General features: G+C 41.7%; 1 protein-coding gene across 1 annotated transcript; it reads left to right on the top strand.

Moving 5' to 3' along the window:
* The first annotated feature begins 5,936 nt into the window (after positions 1–5,936).
* On the top strand, positions 5,937–11,904 carry LOC107744041 (protein FAM124B-like). The gene is made up of 3 exons (XM_016557510.1): positions 5,937–5,967; positions 6,080–6,864; positions 11,238–11,904. The coding sequence occupies exons 1-3, from the start codon at positions 5,952–5,954 to the stop codon at positions 11,784–11,786; spliced, it is 1,350 nt and encodes a 449-aa protein (XP_016412996.1). The 5' UTR covers positions 5,937–5,951; the 3' UTR covers positions 11,787–11,904.
* Positions 11,905–12,915: the final 1,011 nt, after the last annotated feature.

Raw genomic sequence — 12,915 nt, 5'->3', positions numbered from 1 at the left:
CAAAAACTTGACGTGACATTGATTTGATTTAAGTTGAACGTCAAACATATTGGCCTACATTAAATCAATTTCAGTGTGGGATTAACGTCCTATTTTAACGTAGTTACCACTGGAAATAGCCATCCAAACTGAAATTACAGTGATGTTACATTGTCTTGATCAAGTCTTGACTAATATTTGATGTCAAATTGATATCGAGGTGCCTGCTGGAGTCATCCTCTTTGTCTTCGGGAGCCGTTTGTGGTGTATCTAGGCAAGCAGCTATGGATAGCGCCAGTGTTAATTGTTTCAGGAAGTGTGTTCATCCAGGTATTTAACACCTGATGATTCACACGACCTGTGCGTTATTTGCATGGGCGAGAAGCATGCACGCTCAGTCCTCGAGGGTACTGAATGCATGCATTGCGATGGTTTTTCCTTGGAGAAGCTTTGCTCTTGTTTGTCCCTTTTGGGACAGCCATCCTCAACTCACTGATCAGGACATGCTGAGGCAAGTAGAAAACTGAAGTCATGGGGCTTGCAGTTGGAGCTCACCAAGGAGTTCGAAAAAGGTATGGATCTTTCTCATTATTCGGTGGGAGATGCGCTGCTGGATGAGGACGTACTGTCTCTTACATCTGATCCAGAAGCCAAGCCAAGAAGAGCGGGATGTGAAGATATTGCTGAGTCTTCACAGCCTGCCTGCCCTGCGTACGAGGAGTTGCTTGAGGTTATGTCCCATGCCACAGAGAGATTAAATCTGCCTTGGAGGCATGAGAAACGTGAGATTGCTCTTGATAGATTGGACGAGTGATTTCTTTCTGACATAATCCTCCGACCTTTATACCGTGCTGGACTGGGTCTGTGCCTTGAGCCTCTAGGGGACCTGGCCCATTTTGGTCTGAGGACCAAGTAGTAATAATTTATTAGACTCTCTGCAAGCCTCCTTGGATACTGCCTTTACGGAGGAGTGTTGTTAGGTTTCCTTTTGCCATAGAGAGTCGTCCCACTGAGGTTTCTGCTCTCCTGAGCTCTGCCTGGTTAATAAGCAATTTAAGGCCCTTAGGAGCCTCTTTGACAGGCGTTGGGCATAGCTAGGCATCCACTTGTTATACAGAGTTGTCTTGCTGAGGCCTCCGTCCTTTGAGCTCAGTTAGGGGCTAGGTTGCTAGGCTCTCTATGAGCCTCCCTGGCTATTGCCTTTAAATTGGGAGTGTTGCTAGGCCTCCTCTTGCTTTAGAGAGTCATTCTGCTGAGGCTTCCAGTCCCCGGAGCTCTGCCTGTGTCGCAGTTCTGAGTTATTAGGTTCTCTGTGAGCCTTCTTGGAAAGCTGTCCTGAGCATCAGACGTAGCAAGGCCTCCTCTCGCTTTAGAGTCGTTCATCTGAGGCCTCCATTCTCAGAGCTTCAGTCATCGAAGATATTCCCTTAAAGGTGTTCTCTGGAAAACCAAAGCCTTGAGCTTTGCCCCTGGGCTGAGCTTCTTTTTGACTTGGCCCTGATAAGGTATGCAGCTCGGGCTTTGGCTGTAGAAAATTAAGTCACAACAGCCGTAGGTGAGTTCCTGAGGGACTGGGACTCCTTTAGAGTCTTTGACCGATACGGCATGGCGGAGTGGTTATTTGTTCCCCACAGTGTCCTCTAGAGCAGTGGTTCTGAAATCTGTCCTGGGGACCCCCAACCACTGCCAATTGTGTTTGTCTCCCTCATAAGCCACACCCAGTTTAAGTCTTGCAGACTCTACTAATCAGCAGAGTTGAATCAGGTGTGTTAAATAAGGGAGACATACAAAATATGCAGTGTTTGGGGGTCCCCAGAACAGCTTTGAGAAGCACTGATCTAGAGGATGCAGTGCTTGTTCCCATTCGAAAGGGAACGTCTCAGGTTATTCATGTAACCATGATTCCCTTAGAAGGTGAACAAGACGCTACATCTCCTTGCCATGCTTCGGGTATTCCTGTGCATGTCTCCTTTAGACATGAAGTGGATGACGTGTTCTACAGGTGCCCTTTTATACTCATGGTCGCACTAGTACTGACATCATAGGCTTTCACCAGCCAGTGTCAAGTTCATTGTCATGTTTATACCATAGACTGTAAAAAAACATGGACGTAGTGTCCGTGACGTCACCCATAGGTTTCTAAAGAGCGTTTTTGAAGCTCAAAGTGGGCGGAGCCGACCGTCGCCATCTTGGCAGCGCGTCACCGCACGTCACTCCCGGATAATCGAAAATGGGCAAAGAGGCGGGAGCTGGATGCTGAAACCACGCCCACCTAGCTCGACGGTGGTGACAGCAGCGGCAGTTCACCTGTCACTCAAGTGGCCACGCCCTTAATTATGCAGAACTTTAAGGCTTAATATAATTTAAACGGATGAGTTATAAAAAAAATTCACCCCCCTCACAGTTGTCATGAAGGGCAAAATTAGCTATATAGACCAAAATAATTTTTTGAACCAGGCTGTAAACATGTTTTTTTCTGCTGTAAAGTTGGGCATTTTAACATGGGGAGTCTATGGGATTGACTCCCTTTTGAATCCAGCCTCTAGCGGCCAGTTGATGAATTACGGTTTAAGTCACTTCCGTGTTGGTTTCACGAGAGAGAGCGGGAGGTTGCTGCTCGGTTTATACACTGCTTCAGACACCCGTCATGCCAGAGTCATTCCCCATAGTGTCCACTAGAGGATGCAGTGTCTTGTTTCCCTTCTCAGAACCATGGTTACATGGTAACCTGAGACATTCTTGCAGTGTAGCACAAGCAAGTTTGAGCTTCCACAAGGACCAGTGATATTTGTTCTCTTGTGTCAAGCACTGATCTACGGAAGCCTGCTTCCGCCACAGAATGAAAAATAAAAATTTAATTATTATTATTTTTTTTTAATCTCACAAAACTTATTCTATGAAGAAAAATCCCAATTGTAAGATATAAACTCACAAAAAGTCAGAAAAAATTCGCAATTCTTTTTTTTCTTTTTTTTTTCTTTTTCTTTCGATGGTGGAAACAGAAAAAAAAGCAGAATTGCAAGATTGTTGCTATTATTGCTATTTTTTATTCTGTGGTGGAAACTGGCTTCCATATTGATCTGTTTATATAAGAGAATAAAAGGTTAAATTAAGTTTGTTCACCATGTAAACCAATCGTATCTGTTCAGAAAAGTTGGATTAAACGGCTTCCTACGGATTACTTTTACAATGTCTTTATGAACTTTTTGGGACAAAAATGATAAAAATAAATAAAAGTCTTTTGGAACAGCATGGGGGATGAGTAAATTGTGACAGATTTTTTTAACTAAGTCACACAAAATATCTCAGACTCTTGAAGTTTGAAAAACTACCTATGTACTCATGAAGAACAAGAATAGATTATTCCAAAATTGACCAAAAGTATCTACCTTCTTCTAATTAAGAGGTTAATTAAGAGCTGTTCAGTTATTTCTGTCAGGACAAGTCATAATGCCAGTTACATATACAGTGATGCTATTCTGGTTTGGGGGCCCTTTCCTATCCCAGCCTGACAACAGATGCCCCTTTTTACCTATTAAATGCCAATTTGTTTATTTAAAAGAGAGAAAAAAATCAATGATTTTCCATATACTAAATGCTAAGCAGATTTTTATTTTTATTTTTTGTAACAGTTACAGTTACAGGTTATTACAGTCTTGGGTAAGTATTTGCTCCAAAGTCCAAAGCTGAGAAAATGACGCTATCAGGTGGAAAACAGTAACAATTTGAACCATTTTATAAATGGTAAAATGTTAAACCATTGCTGACAGAATGAAAGCCTATGAACAAGGATGCATGATTTTATTCTTAAATGGCACTGAGATTAAATATTGCAACTCGAGTTTCAATAAAGCTGAAATAATGTGCAATGAGTTTCAATGCAACATTTTTGTCCGTAAAGTCCTGAGTATAACTATGTTTTGTACCTACAGTAAAATAAACTTATAGAAGGAAATGAGGTTGAAATATTAAATTTCAAATAAAGATGCACATTTTTTCCCCTAAGGATGCACAAAGGTTACATTTTCTAGATGCCATTGCACCATAAATATTTACCCTTTCAATAATGACAGTAAAACACAAACCTGCAGTTAGAAAGGATCCTGCTTTGTTTTGATGCAGAATTCGTTTTTATGACTGATTTATGAATTAACATATAAGGATGCAATACACGTTCCTCGGTTTGGGTGCAATTAAGCTCTCTATTGTCCAGGACTGCACACTACTTGAGAAGCTTGCTTAAAGTGCGTGTCCCACACAGGTCCGATGACAGCCATCTGCTGGGGTTCAGGCCCCTCGGTTCTTATTGTCCGCTTTAGAGAGAAAAGCCCTTCCCCCGACTCCTCATATTTGAGCTGTGTTCTCGAAAGACATGATCCAGTGATGACTCGATCGAAATGAGCTTCTCAGATGATATTTTAGATTTTCAGCTAGAGTCCCTCTGATCATCATCATAAATTATAAAGGCTGAAGTGACGTCAGCGTGAACTCGACTCCTGCGAACGCAAACAGGGTTATAAGCAAAGCTCGTGTTTAAAGAGTTTTTGCGCTCGAGTAAAGGCAGATTATGCTCCGCCAGCCGCTTCGCTTCACGAGCAGCAGCAGGACGGAGGATGAGGCGGCGGACTCGGGCGCGGAGACCGCGGGGTGAGTTGGCGGAGAAAGCTAAACAACAGCTCGCGTTTGTTTGCGGGAGAAACACAGTAACGGACAGTGAGTGCCGAATGCTTTATGACGTAAGCAACAAACGATACATTCTAACACTTCAAACATCTTTTGATCTTCAAAAACGCGCCATTTAATGCGGATTAAAGTACATAATCTAAATCAGACTACTATTTATTATTCATTTGTATGTAACCTGCCAAGTGTTGAAGGACCATGAATTAAACTTTTTTTGTTAAATTAAAGTTTTTTAACTCGGTTCAAGTTTCAGGACCTTTAGGTTACAATAGCACTTTTGCTTCTAGGATTGGCCATCCTGATGCTAATAAATCAACAAAAGAGGTGTGGATACCAAAAAATCTTGTCGGGCATGTTTAGCATCAGAATCATTAGATGTCATTAAAAGACTCTATTTCAGGATCACAGTGCAGTTTGCCCCAAAATACGAATTAATTGTCATTTTAAATCTTTACCATTTTTGCCAACATCCTTCAAACCACTAGGTTTTACCCATTTAAATGATTGTTTTTAATCATTTAAAATATAATACAATTTTCTCACTTTTTCTTTTATATATTTTAATAAGTACAGGTCCGAATAAGTATGTTATTTCATTTTTATATACATATAACTGTTGAAGCATTGATGGAACATGATTTTACCCATATTTTGACGTTTTATTTTCACAAAGGTTGTTTGAAACATTAAAGTAGACACTTTACTTGCATTTAATATGCTTTCTATGTAAGTAAAATCACTTTTGTAAATTTAATTTGATGCGGACACCAAAATGGGACATCATGTCTTTGAACTATATATACAAGTCTATATGGCTTTTCTGTTTTTGATATTGTCAAACGTAGTGCCATATTTTTTTTACTTCTTTTATACATTTTTCACAATTTGGCTTAGCTTTGAATGTGATATCTTCCATGAAAAATAAAAAGAAACTGTACTTTTTGAATGAATAGTAGCTTATACAAAAAAAAAAAAAAAAAAAAAATCCAAACATCCTAGAAATAAAGTTGGAGACATCCATCCAAAATATTTTTTAATATACACATTGACAGAAAAGTTAAATCACAGATTCTATAGCAACACCACAAATTTCAGTGTTTTTCATCTCATCTCTAACGTTCAAATCATTCCTTAGCAGGGTAAATTCTGTGTAATATTTTAAAGGATACCTCTCTGTTATTTATAAAAAACTTGTTTGTTATTTGCTGATAGATGGATATCAGTTGAACAGTATTACACTCATTATAATAAGTGTGCTTTTTCTTTTCTTTAGATCTGACTGCAGTAAAATGTCCTGCAGTAGCAGTGAGTCCATTTTCTTTGTTTAATGTTCTATCAACAGTCAGGCTTGTTTTGCCATCTGTGATTAGATTTTTCCTCACCGCTCTGTCTGTGGCTTCCTCTGCCCTTTGTTCAGCTGACCTCTCGGCTGTCCCGGGTCAGGAGCTCCTTCTGCTCACCATGCATCTGCTCACCAACCCCGGCACCTCGTTGCTCCTCCAGCACACTCTGGACCGCCTGCTGAAGTGGGTCCATCCCGGCCTGCGCCTCTTCCACGTGTCTGAGCGGGCCTGTCCTCTTCATGACCACACCAGAGCTAACCAGCGCCCCGCGGCTGGCCACCCCTCACACGCCGTCACCATATTCTTACACGAGTCTTACGGAGAGGAACGCATTCTCAGAGTGCTGGACTTCCTGCAGTGTCCGCCCTGGCAGTACCACCATACGGAGAGCTGCGGCACCAGAGAGGCCGGCGTTCACGTTAACTCCCCGTCCAGCGCCCTACTGAGGCCTTATCTCCTGCCCAGCCGGGACTTCTACAGCCTGGGTGCGGGGATGCCGGTGTGGGGTGTGCGGCCGGTGCACTACGGAGGAGAGGTGGTGCGGGTGACTTTGCACAGCACCTATGATAACTTTGAGGACACTGTGCGTTTATATGAGACGGTACTGCAGAGGAGGGTAGAAGAGCAGAAGACGGGCTTTTGCTGGTTCACGCTGCTCACAGAAGCAGGCTTCAGCCTACAGCTGGCCATCAAGCAGCTCGCGCCCGGGGTACGAGTGGAGCCGTGTTACTCCATGGTGCTGCAGTTCAGGGTGGGGGAGATCGGACAGCTCGTGCCCTTACTGCCCAACACCTGCTCACCCATCAGCGCCAGCCGATGGCACACCGAAGATCTGGACGGCAACAAGATCCTCTTTCAAGTAGGTCACAGGAAATGTGCTCTGGTTTCTATAAGCCCTTTTAGTGAACAGTCATACTAGAGTTTCTACGGGTCTTAAAATGGTCTTTAAAAGTCTTAATTTGGCCTTCCACAAATTAAGGCCTTAAAAGAGCAGGAAGTCTTACAGTAAATTTATATTCATGGAATTAAATTTAGCATGAATTGCAACAAAAAAATGATATTATCTTCCTCCGTATTTTTGTCTTGTTTTCCAATACAAAGATCTGAACATCCTTAAATTAAGAGCCATTTGAGATGCAAAATGAAGATATGAAGTCTAGGAAATTTAACAAAAATGAAGTGAGTTTACGCTCAAAACAAGACAAATATCTGTCAATGGAGTATGAAAAATAAACTTTTTTTCTCTTTGAAAATGTCAGTAAATTGACAGATAAATTCAGTTCAATTCAATTCCAATTTATTTGTATTCTGCCTTTCACAATACACATTGTTTCAAAGCAGCTTTACAGAAAATGCATGCATCTACATTACAATTTAGAGTGATCTGTTATCAGAAGTGAATGTGTCCAAGGAATGTCCAGTTCAGAAATGAACAGTTCAAGACAATAGAATCATACAGTTATGAATTAATTAATTTTAGGCAGAAAAAATTAGCTCATTAAAGCAATTATTGCAAGTTTGATCACAATGATTACAATATAGAAATTTTGGGAGTTGTGCATGTTGATTCAAGTTGGCGTCATCTGAGGTCCTTGCAGGGGTCAGCGTCATCTCTTCACAGGCGTTGGGTCAGCTGAAGTCTTCATACGAGGCTGGATCCACGCTGGAGCTGGCGTAATCTCTAGTTACCTCGAGATGGGTATCCCAAAAAGGCAAATGGAAAATTATTAGCTTAGCTGCTGTTCATGACGTTTCAAGCTAAAAAAAAAATGTTTATGTGAATTTTATCTGATATAATTAGGAACAAGGGTATGAGATTCATACAATATTATTAACTCGTCGTTATCTTTAAGTCACGTCCCAAAACTATTCAAGCTGGCTGTTATTAAGCCTCTTATTAAGAAACCACATCTAGATCCTAGTGAACTGGCAAATTACAGACTCATCTCAAATCTTCCGTTTATGTCAAAAATTTTAGAAAAAGTTGTGTCCGCTCAATTGTGCTCCTTCTTGCAAAAAAAATGATCTCTATGAAGAATTTCAGTCAGGTTTCAGGCCCCACCATAGCACAGAAACTGCACTTGTTAAAATTACAAATGACTTGCTTCTTGCGTCAGACCAAGGCTGCATCTCATTGCTAGTTTTACTTGATCTTAGTGCTGCGTTCGACACTATAGATCATGACATACTCATAGATCGATTACAAAACTACACAGGTATTCAAGGGCAGGCTTTAAAATGGTTTAGATCCTACCTGTCTGATCGCTACCACTTTGTTCATTTAAATGGGGAGTCATCTCAATTATCACCAGCAAAATATGGAGTGCCACAAGGATCTAATTTTGCTTGGTTGGAGCAGCAGCTACGCTAATTATGTCTCTATTTTGTTTCTCTGTTTTTGCCACGGGATGTCAGGATTTACACAAGCTTCAGTCTGGATCCAGAACACCTGAGAAGAGATGATGCCAACCCCTCAGAGGACCTCAGATGATGCCAACCCTGAAACAACATACAGAACTACCACATTTTGCTATAAGTTTGATTGCATCATATAATAATTGCTGTTAAAATAGTGTTCATCGTCTGTTTGATTACGTCTTTAATAGATTTTTCCGTACATTTCTGCCATATGTACATAAACTGACAGTCACCACTGATAAGCTACTACTAAATATTGAAGAAACTTAATTTTCTGTAAAGTTGCTTTGCAACGATTTGTATCGTAAAAAGCTCTATACAAATAAACTTGAATTCATTATGTGAATGCTTGACTGAATCTAGATTTAAATCTAGATTTTAATCTAAATTTATACTGGGAGAGTGTCTCTGAGCCCCGAACTTTATCAGGAAGGCTATTCCAGAGTTTAGAAACCAGGTGAGAAAATGCTCCCCCTCCTTTAGTGAATTTAGATAGCCTAGGTATTACTAAAAGTCCAATGTTTTGTGACCTTAAAGAGCGTGATGGATTGTAGGGCATTAGAATATCAGTTAAATATACAGGAGCAAAACCACTCTAGCAGCTGCGTTTTGGACTAACTGTAGCTTGTTTATTGAGGATGCAGGACAACCAGCTAGTAATGCATTACAGTAATCCAGTCGAGAGGTCATGAATGCATGAACTAGCTTTTCTGCGTCAGAAACAGATAACTTGTTCCATAGCTTAGCAACGTTTCTGAGATGGAAGAAGGCTGTTTTTTGTAACATATGAAAATATGATTTGTGAAAGATAAGTTGCTGTCCAATATAGTGCCCAGGTCTTTAACTGCAGATGATGACATAACAGTACATCCTTCTAGTTGCAAATTGTACTTTAAGAGATGCTGTGTGCAGGTTTTTGGTCCAATAAGTAATACCTCAGTCTTGTCTGAATTTAATAGGAGAAAATTACTGGTCATCCAATATTTTATATCTTTAACATATTCTGTCAACTTGGATAATTTAGAGATTTCATCTGGCCGTGATGAAATATATAACTGAGTATCATCGGCATAGCAGTGGAATCGAATTCCATGTTTTCTAATAATGTTGCCAAGTGGCAGCATGTATACTGAAAATAACAGAGGGTCTAACACAGATCCTTGCGGCACCCCATAATTTACTGATGTTAACATGGAGTTTTCATTGACACAACTGGGATAGCTTTCCAAGCCTGAAGCCAGAGGGCGAGTGGTTTTAGTTTTTCGAATGGTAGTTCGCCGCACGGGGGTGGGAAACTTACATTCGTGGTAACTAGGAGAGGAGAAATGCTCTTTTGAGTATGTGGGTCCGCTATCATAGCGGTAGTTTGATTGGGTGCGCACTGAATGGAGAGGACGGGCCCAGCTTGAATGAAGTCGCTCAGTGTCAAACGGAGGGATGGAGAGCGAGCATGAGACTTCTTCGAGGGAGTTCTGGCGTCATTGAGAACTGACCCTCTCCTCGTCCTCTCTGAGTTTGGATCAGGATGGCTTCTGAGGCTGAGGGTTCAAAGTCACTCTGGGGCATGGACCTTGACGCTTTGGTAGCGTTTTGCCATTTGGGGGCACTGCTGAAGGAAATCAAACCGTTCGCAGCCAACAAGGGGTGCTGATACTCACGTGTGAAACACACATAGGCAAATCGAGGCGTTGCGGGGAGAGTGAAGCACGCGGGACCTGTGCCGGCATGAGTTCACTCGAGCCAGGTGTTTGAGCCCCGCTGTTCCGCTGGTTCTTCCTCCTAGGGGAGGGAGGAAACGGGAGAGCAGACCAGGGAGGACCGCCTTTGTTGAAGAAGTAGATCCGCGAGTGGAGAAAGGTGAGACTCATGCTCTCTCAGTGAGAAAATGATATCCCGGTGAGCGCAGCCTCTGCGTGGGCGCTGCCCAGACAGGCGACACACTCACTGTGCCCATCTGCATCATACAGGGGTTCCCTGCACAAGCCACACTCGTGGTGCTACATTTGTAACAACGTCGCTGGAAATTTGCTCTAATAGGTGCCGAATGGCCACAGGGGAAGGCTTCTGGCTTCTTCTTTCTAGCTTCTTTCTTCCTCTTCTTCATCTTCTCGCTGACTCTGCAAGCAAGAAGACGATCTTCGTCGCTGAAGGAGAAAAATTCTGATGAAATTGTGCTCAGAGCAGACTTATATAGCAGTCGGCTTCACCCCTTTTGGCAGGTTAAAGTGCCATTGGACACCCAGCAATGATGTGAAATGTGGATGTTTTACATGTCTAAAGCATATAAAGTGAATAATCTTGTCTTCATCAGCTCGTCTTTTTACATAAACAATGAGAAACCATAAAAACATTCATTTCGCCCCTTCATTCAAACACTCAGATCACACATGTGTATATCACCAGCACATCGGTCTTCGGTCCGTGTTAAACTGTTTCCTCAGTTCAGTGACTGTTGGAGGAACTGTTGGATGCAAAACCCAGCATCATAGGATCAGATATGCTGCTATTCTGGCTCATTTCAAGTCAGGGTTACATTGAGGCATCTGAAAGTGAGTTTTGATTGAGTTACTTGTAGATCTGTGCTACTCGAGCTGCGAACTGCTCCGATTTTTTTTTTCTCAAAACATGGTAGCTGCTGTCTTGCATTGTCTGACCACGTTTTCAGCTAAAAATCTTCTTTACTGTTCTACTGAAGAAAAAGTCGCTTATCTCTTGAATGGCCTGAAGGTGATTAAATTAACAGCAAATTTTCATTTTTGGGTGAACTATCCCTTTATTGACTGTTGAACTGATAAAGCGTGGTTTTCTCCACAGGTTAAGGCTCCAGCACAAGCCCAAGGCTTCCTGAGGTCTGCGTTTCCTCTGAGCTGTCCCAGGATGCTGCTGAGGAGCTGTGCAGCTGCCAGACCCCCTTCCACCTCTCCCTGCAGGAGGACGTCCCATCTGAAGGAGCACGCTGAGGACCGCTGTCCCCGCGGCGTGAGGTCAGGAAGGGAGTGCGCTGGGTCAGACGGCACCCGCAGCTCTCCTCCAGGAAGCTCCTGTTACTCGTCCCAGTGCAGCAGCCCCGCAGGCCTGTCGATGAACTGGTACGAGCCCGCGATAACCTCAGAAACCTCCCTAACCCGCCTCCGGCTGGAAGAGGAGGAGCCGGAGATGAATGTGGACACGGGTTGTGCTGTGAAGCCGCAGGCCGCTTTAGGAGTGTCTGCTCTGCTGACTCTGTCTAGAGACCAGAAACACGTCCTGGATGAGCCACGGTGGACCACTGACGAGAGCGCAAAGAGCGTCCTAGCAGAGACACAAGCTTCACAGTGTCACAGTCGACCTCAACATGCACAAGTAGATGAGTTCTTCATCTGACTGTTACCATTCACTCATTTGTTTGGAAAAGCAGCACACATTTACATGAATGCATTTGCCAAAGCCACTTACAGTGCATTCACATTGTATCAGTTCATGCATTCCCTGGAAATAAACAGCAGTACTGTCGCTTTCACACATGATCGTCCACTCGCATCGTTGATTACATAATCTTAATAAATGACAAATTAATAGAACTCTTTAATTGCATTTTATCTTTTGTATAGGATTTATAGTGGGGTTCAAAAGAGAATGAAAATGCTTCTATTTTGCATTTTAGTTCAGATTTTTCTATACAAATTGCATGATCAACATAATGTCAGTGAGATCATCCTGGTGGGAAGGGATCTGGGTTTACTAGCTTCATAGTGCATTCACATTGTATCAGTTCATGCATTCCCTGGAAATAAACAGCAGTACTGTCGCTTTCACACATGATCGTCCACTCGCATCGTTGATTACATAATCTTAATAAATGACAAATTAATAGAACTCTTTAATTGCATTTTATCTTTTGTATAGGATTTATAGTGGGGTTCAAAAGGGAATGAAAATGCTTCTATTTTGCATTTTAGTTCAGATTTTTCTATACAAATTGCATGATCAACATAATGTCAGAACAGATCATCCTGGTGGGAAGGGATCTGGGTTTACTAGCTTCATCCTTACTAGTAATGAAGCTAGTAAACCCTAATTAAGCAGGTTTATGTTATTCTGCACAAAAGCACTGTATGCATCTCAGAACTGTTTATTGTATGTCCACTAAATTATTAGCACTATACATTACAAACTCAGCAGAATTTCTGAGACTGTCTCAGTATTTTGACATTTGATAATGTATTTTTATGAAATGTATCAAATGTGTAGTACTTTGTATTTCATTACAGTTATTACTTGTAAAATAATGTTGTGTATGTTGGTAACAAACTAATTTAATAATTATGTAGTTATATGAAGAAGAATGTTTGAAATAATTCAAAGGAGTGTCATTTTCTTTAATAGATTCTCTCAGTCTGGAAGATCTTTGTTAGGCAGCCTTCATTCATTTTCTGGCCTTCATTTAGTGTATTGTGAAGGACTCATCAAGTGTATTTTTCACGTTCTTTAATCACCCACAATCCTTTGCCCA

This window comes from Sinocyclocheilus rhinocerous, unplaced genomic scaffold, assembly GCF_001515625.1.
Source record: "Sinocyclocheilus rhinocerous isolate Xijiao unplaced genomic scaffold, SAMN03320098_v1.1 scaffold407, whole genome shotgun sequence".
NCBI classification, from domain to species: Eukaryota; Metazoa; Chordata; class Actinopteri; order Cypriniformes; family Cyprinidae; genus Sinocyclocheilus; species Sinocyclocheilus rhinocerous.
This window is presented reverse-complemented; position numbering and strand designations above follow the sequence as displayed.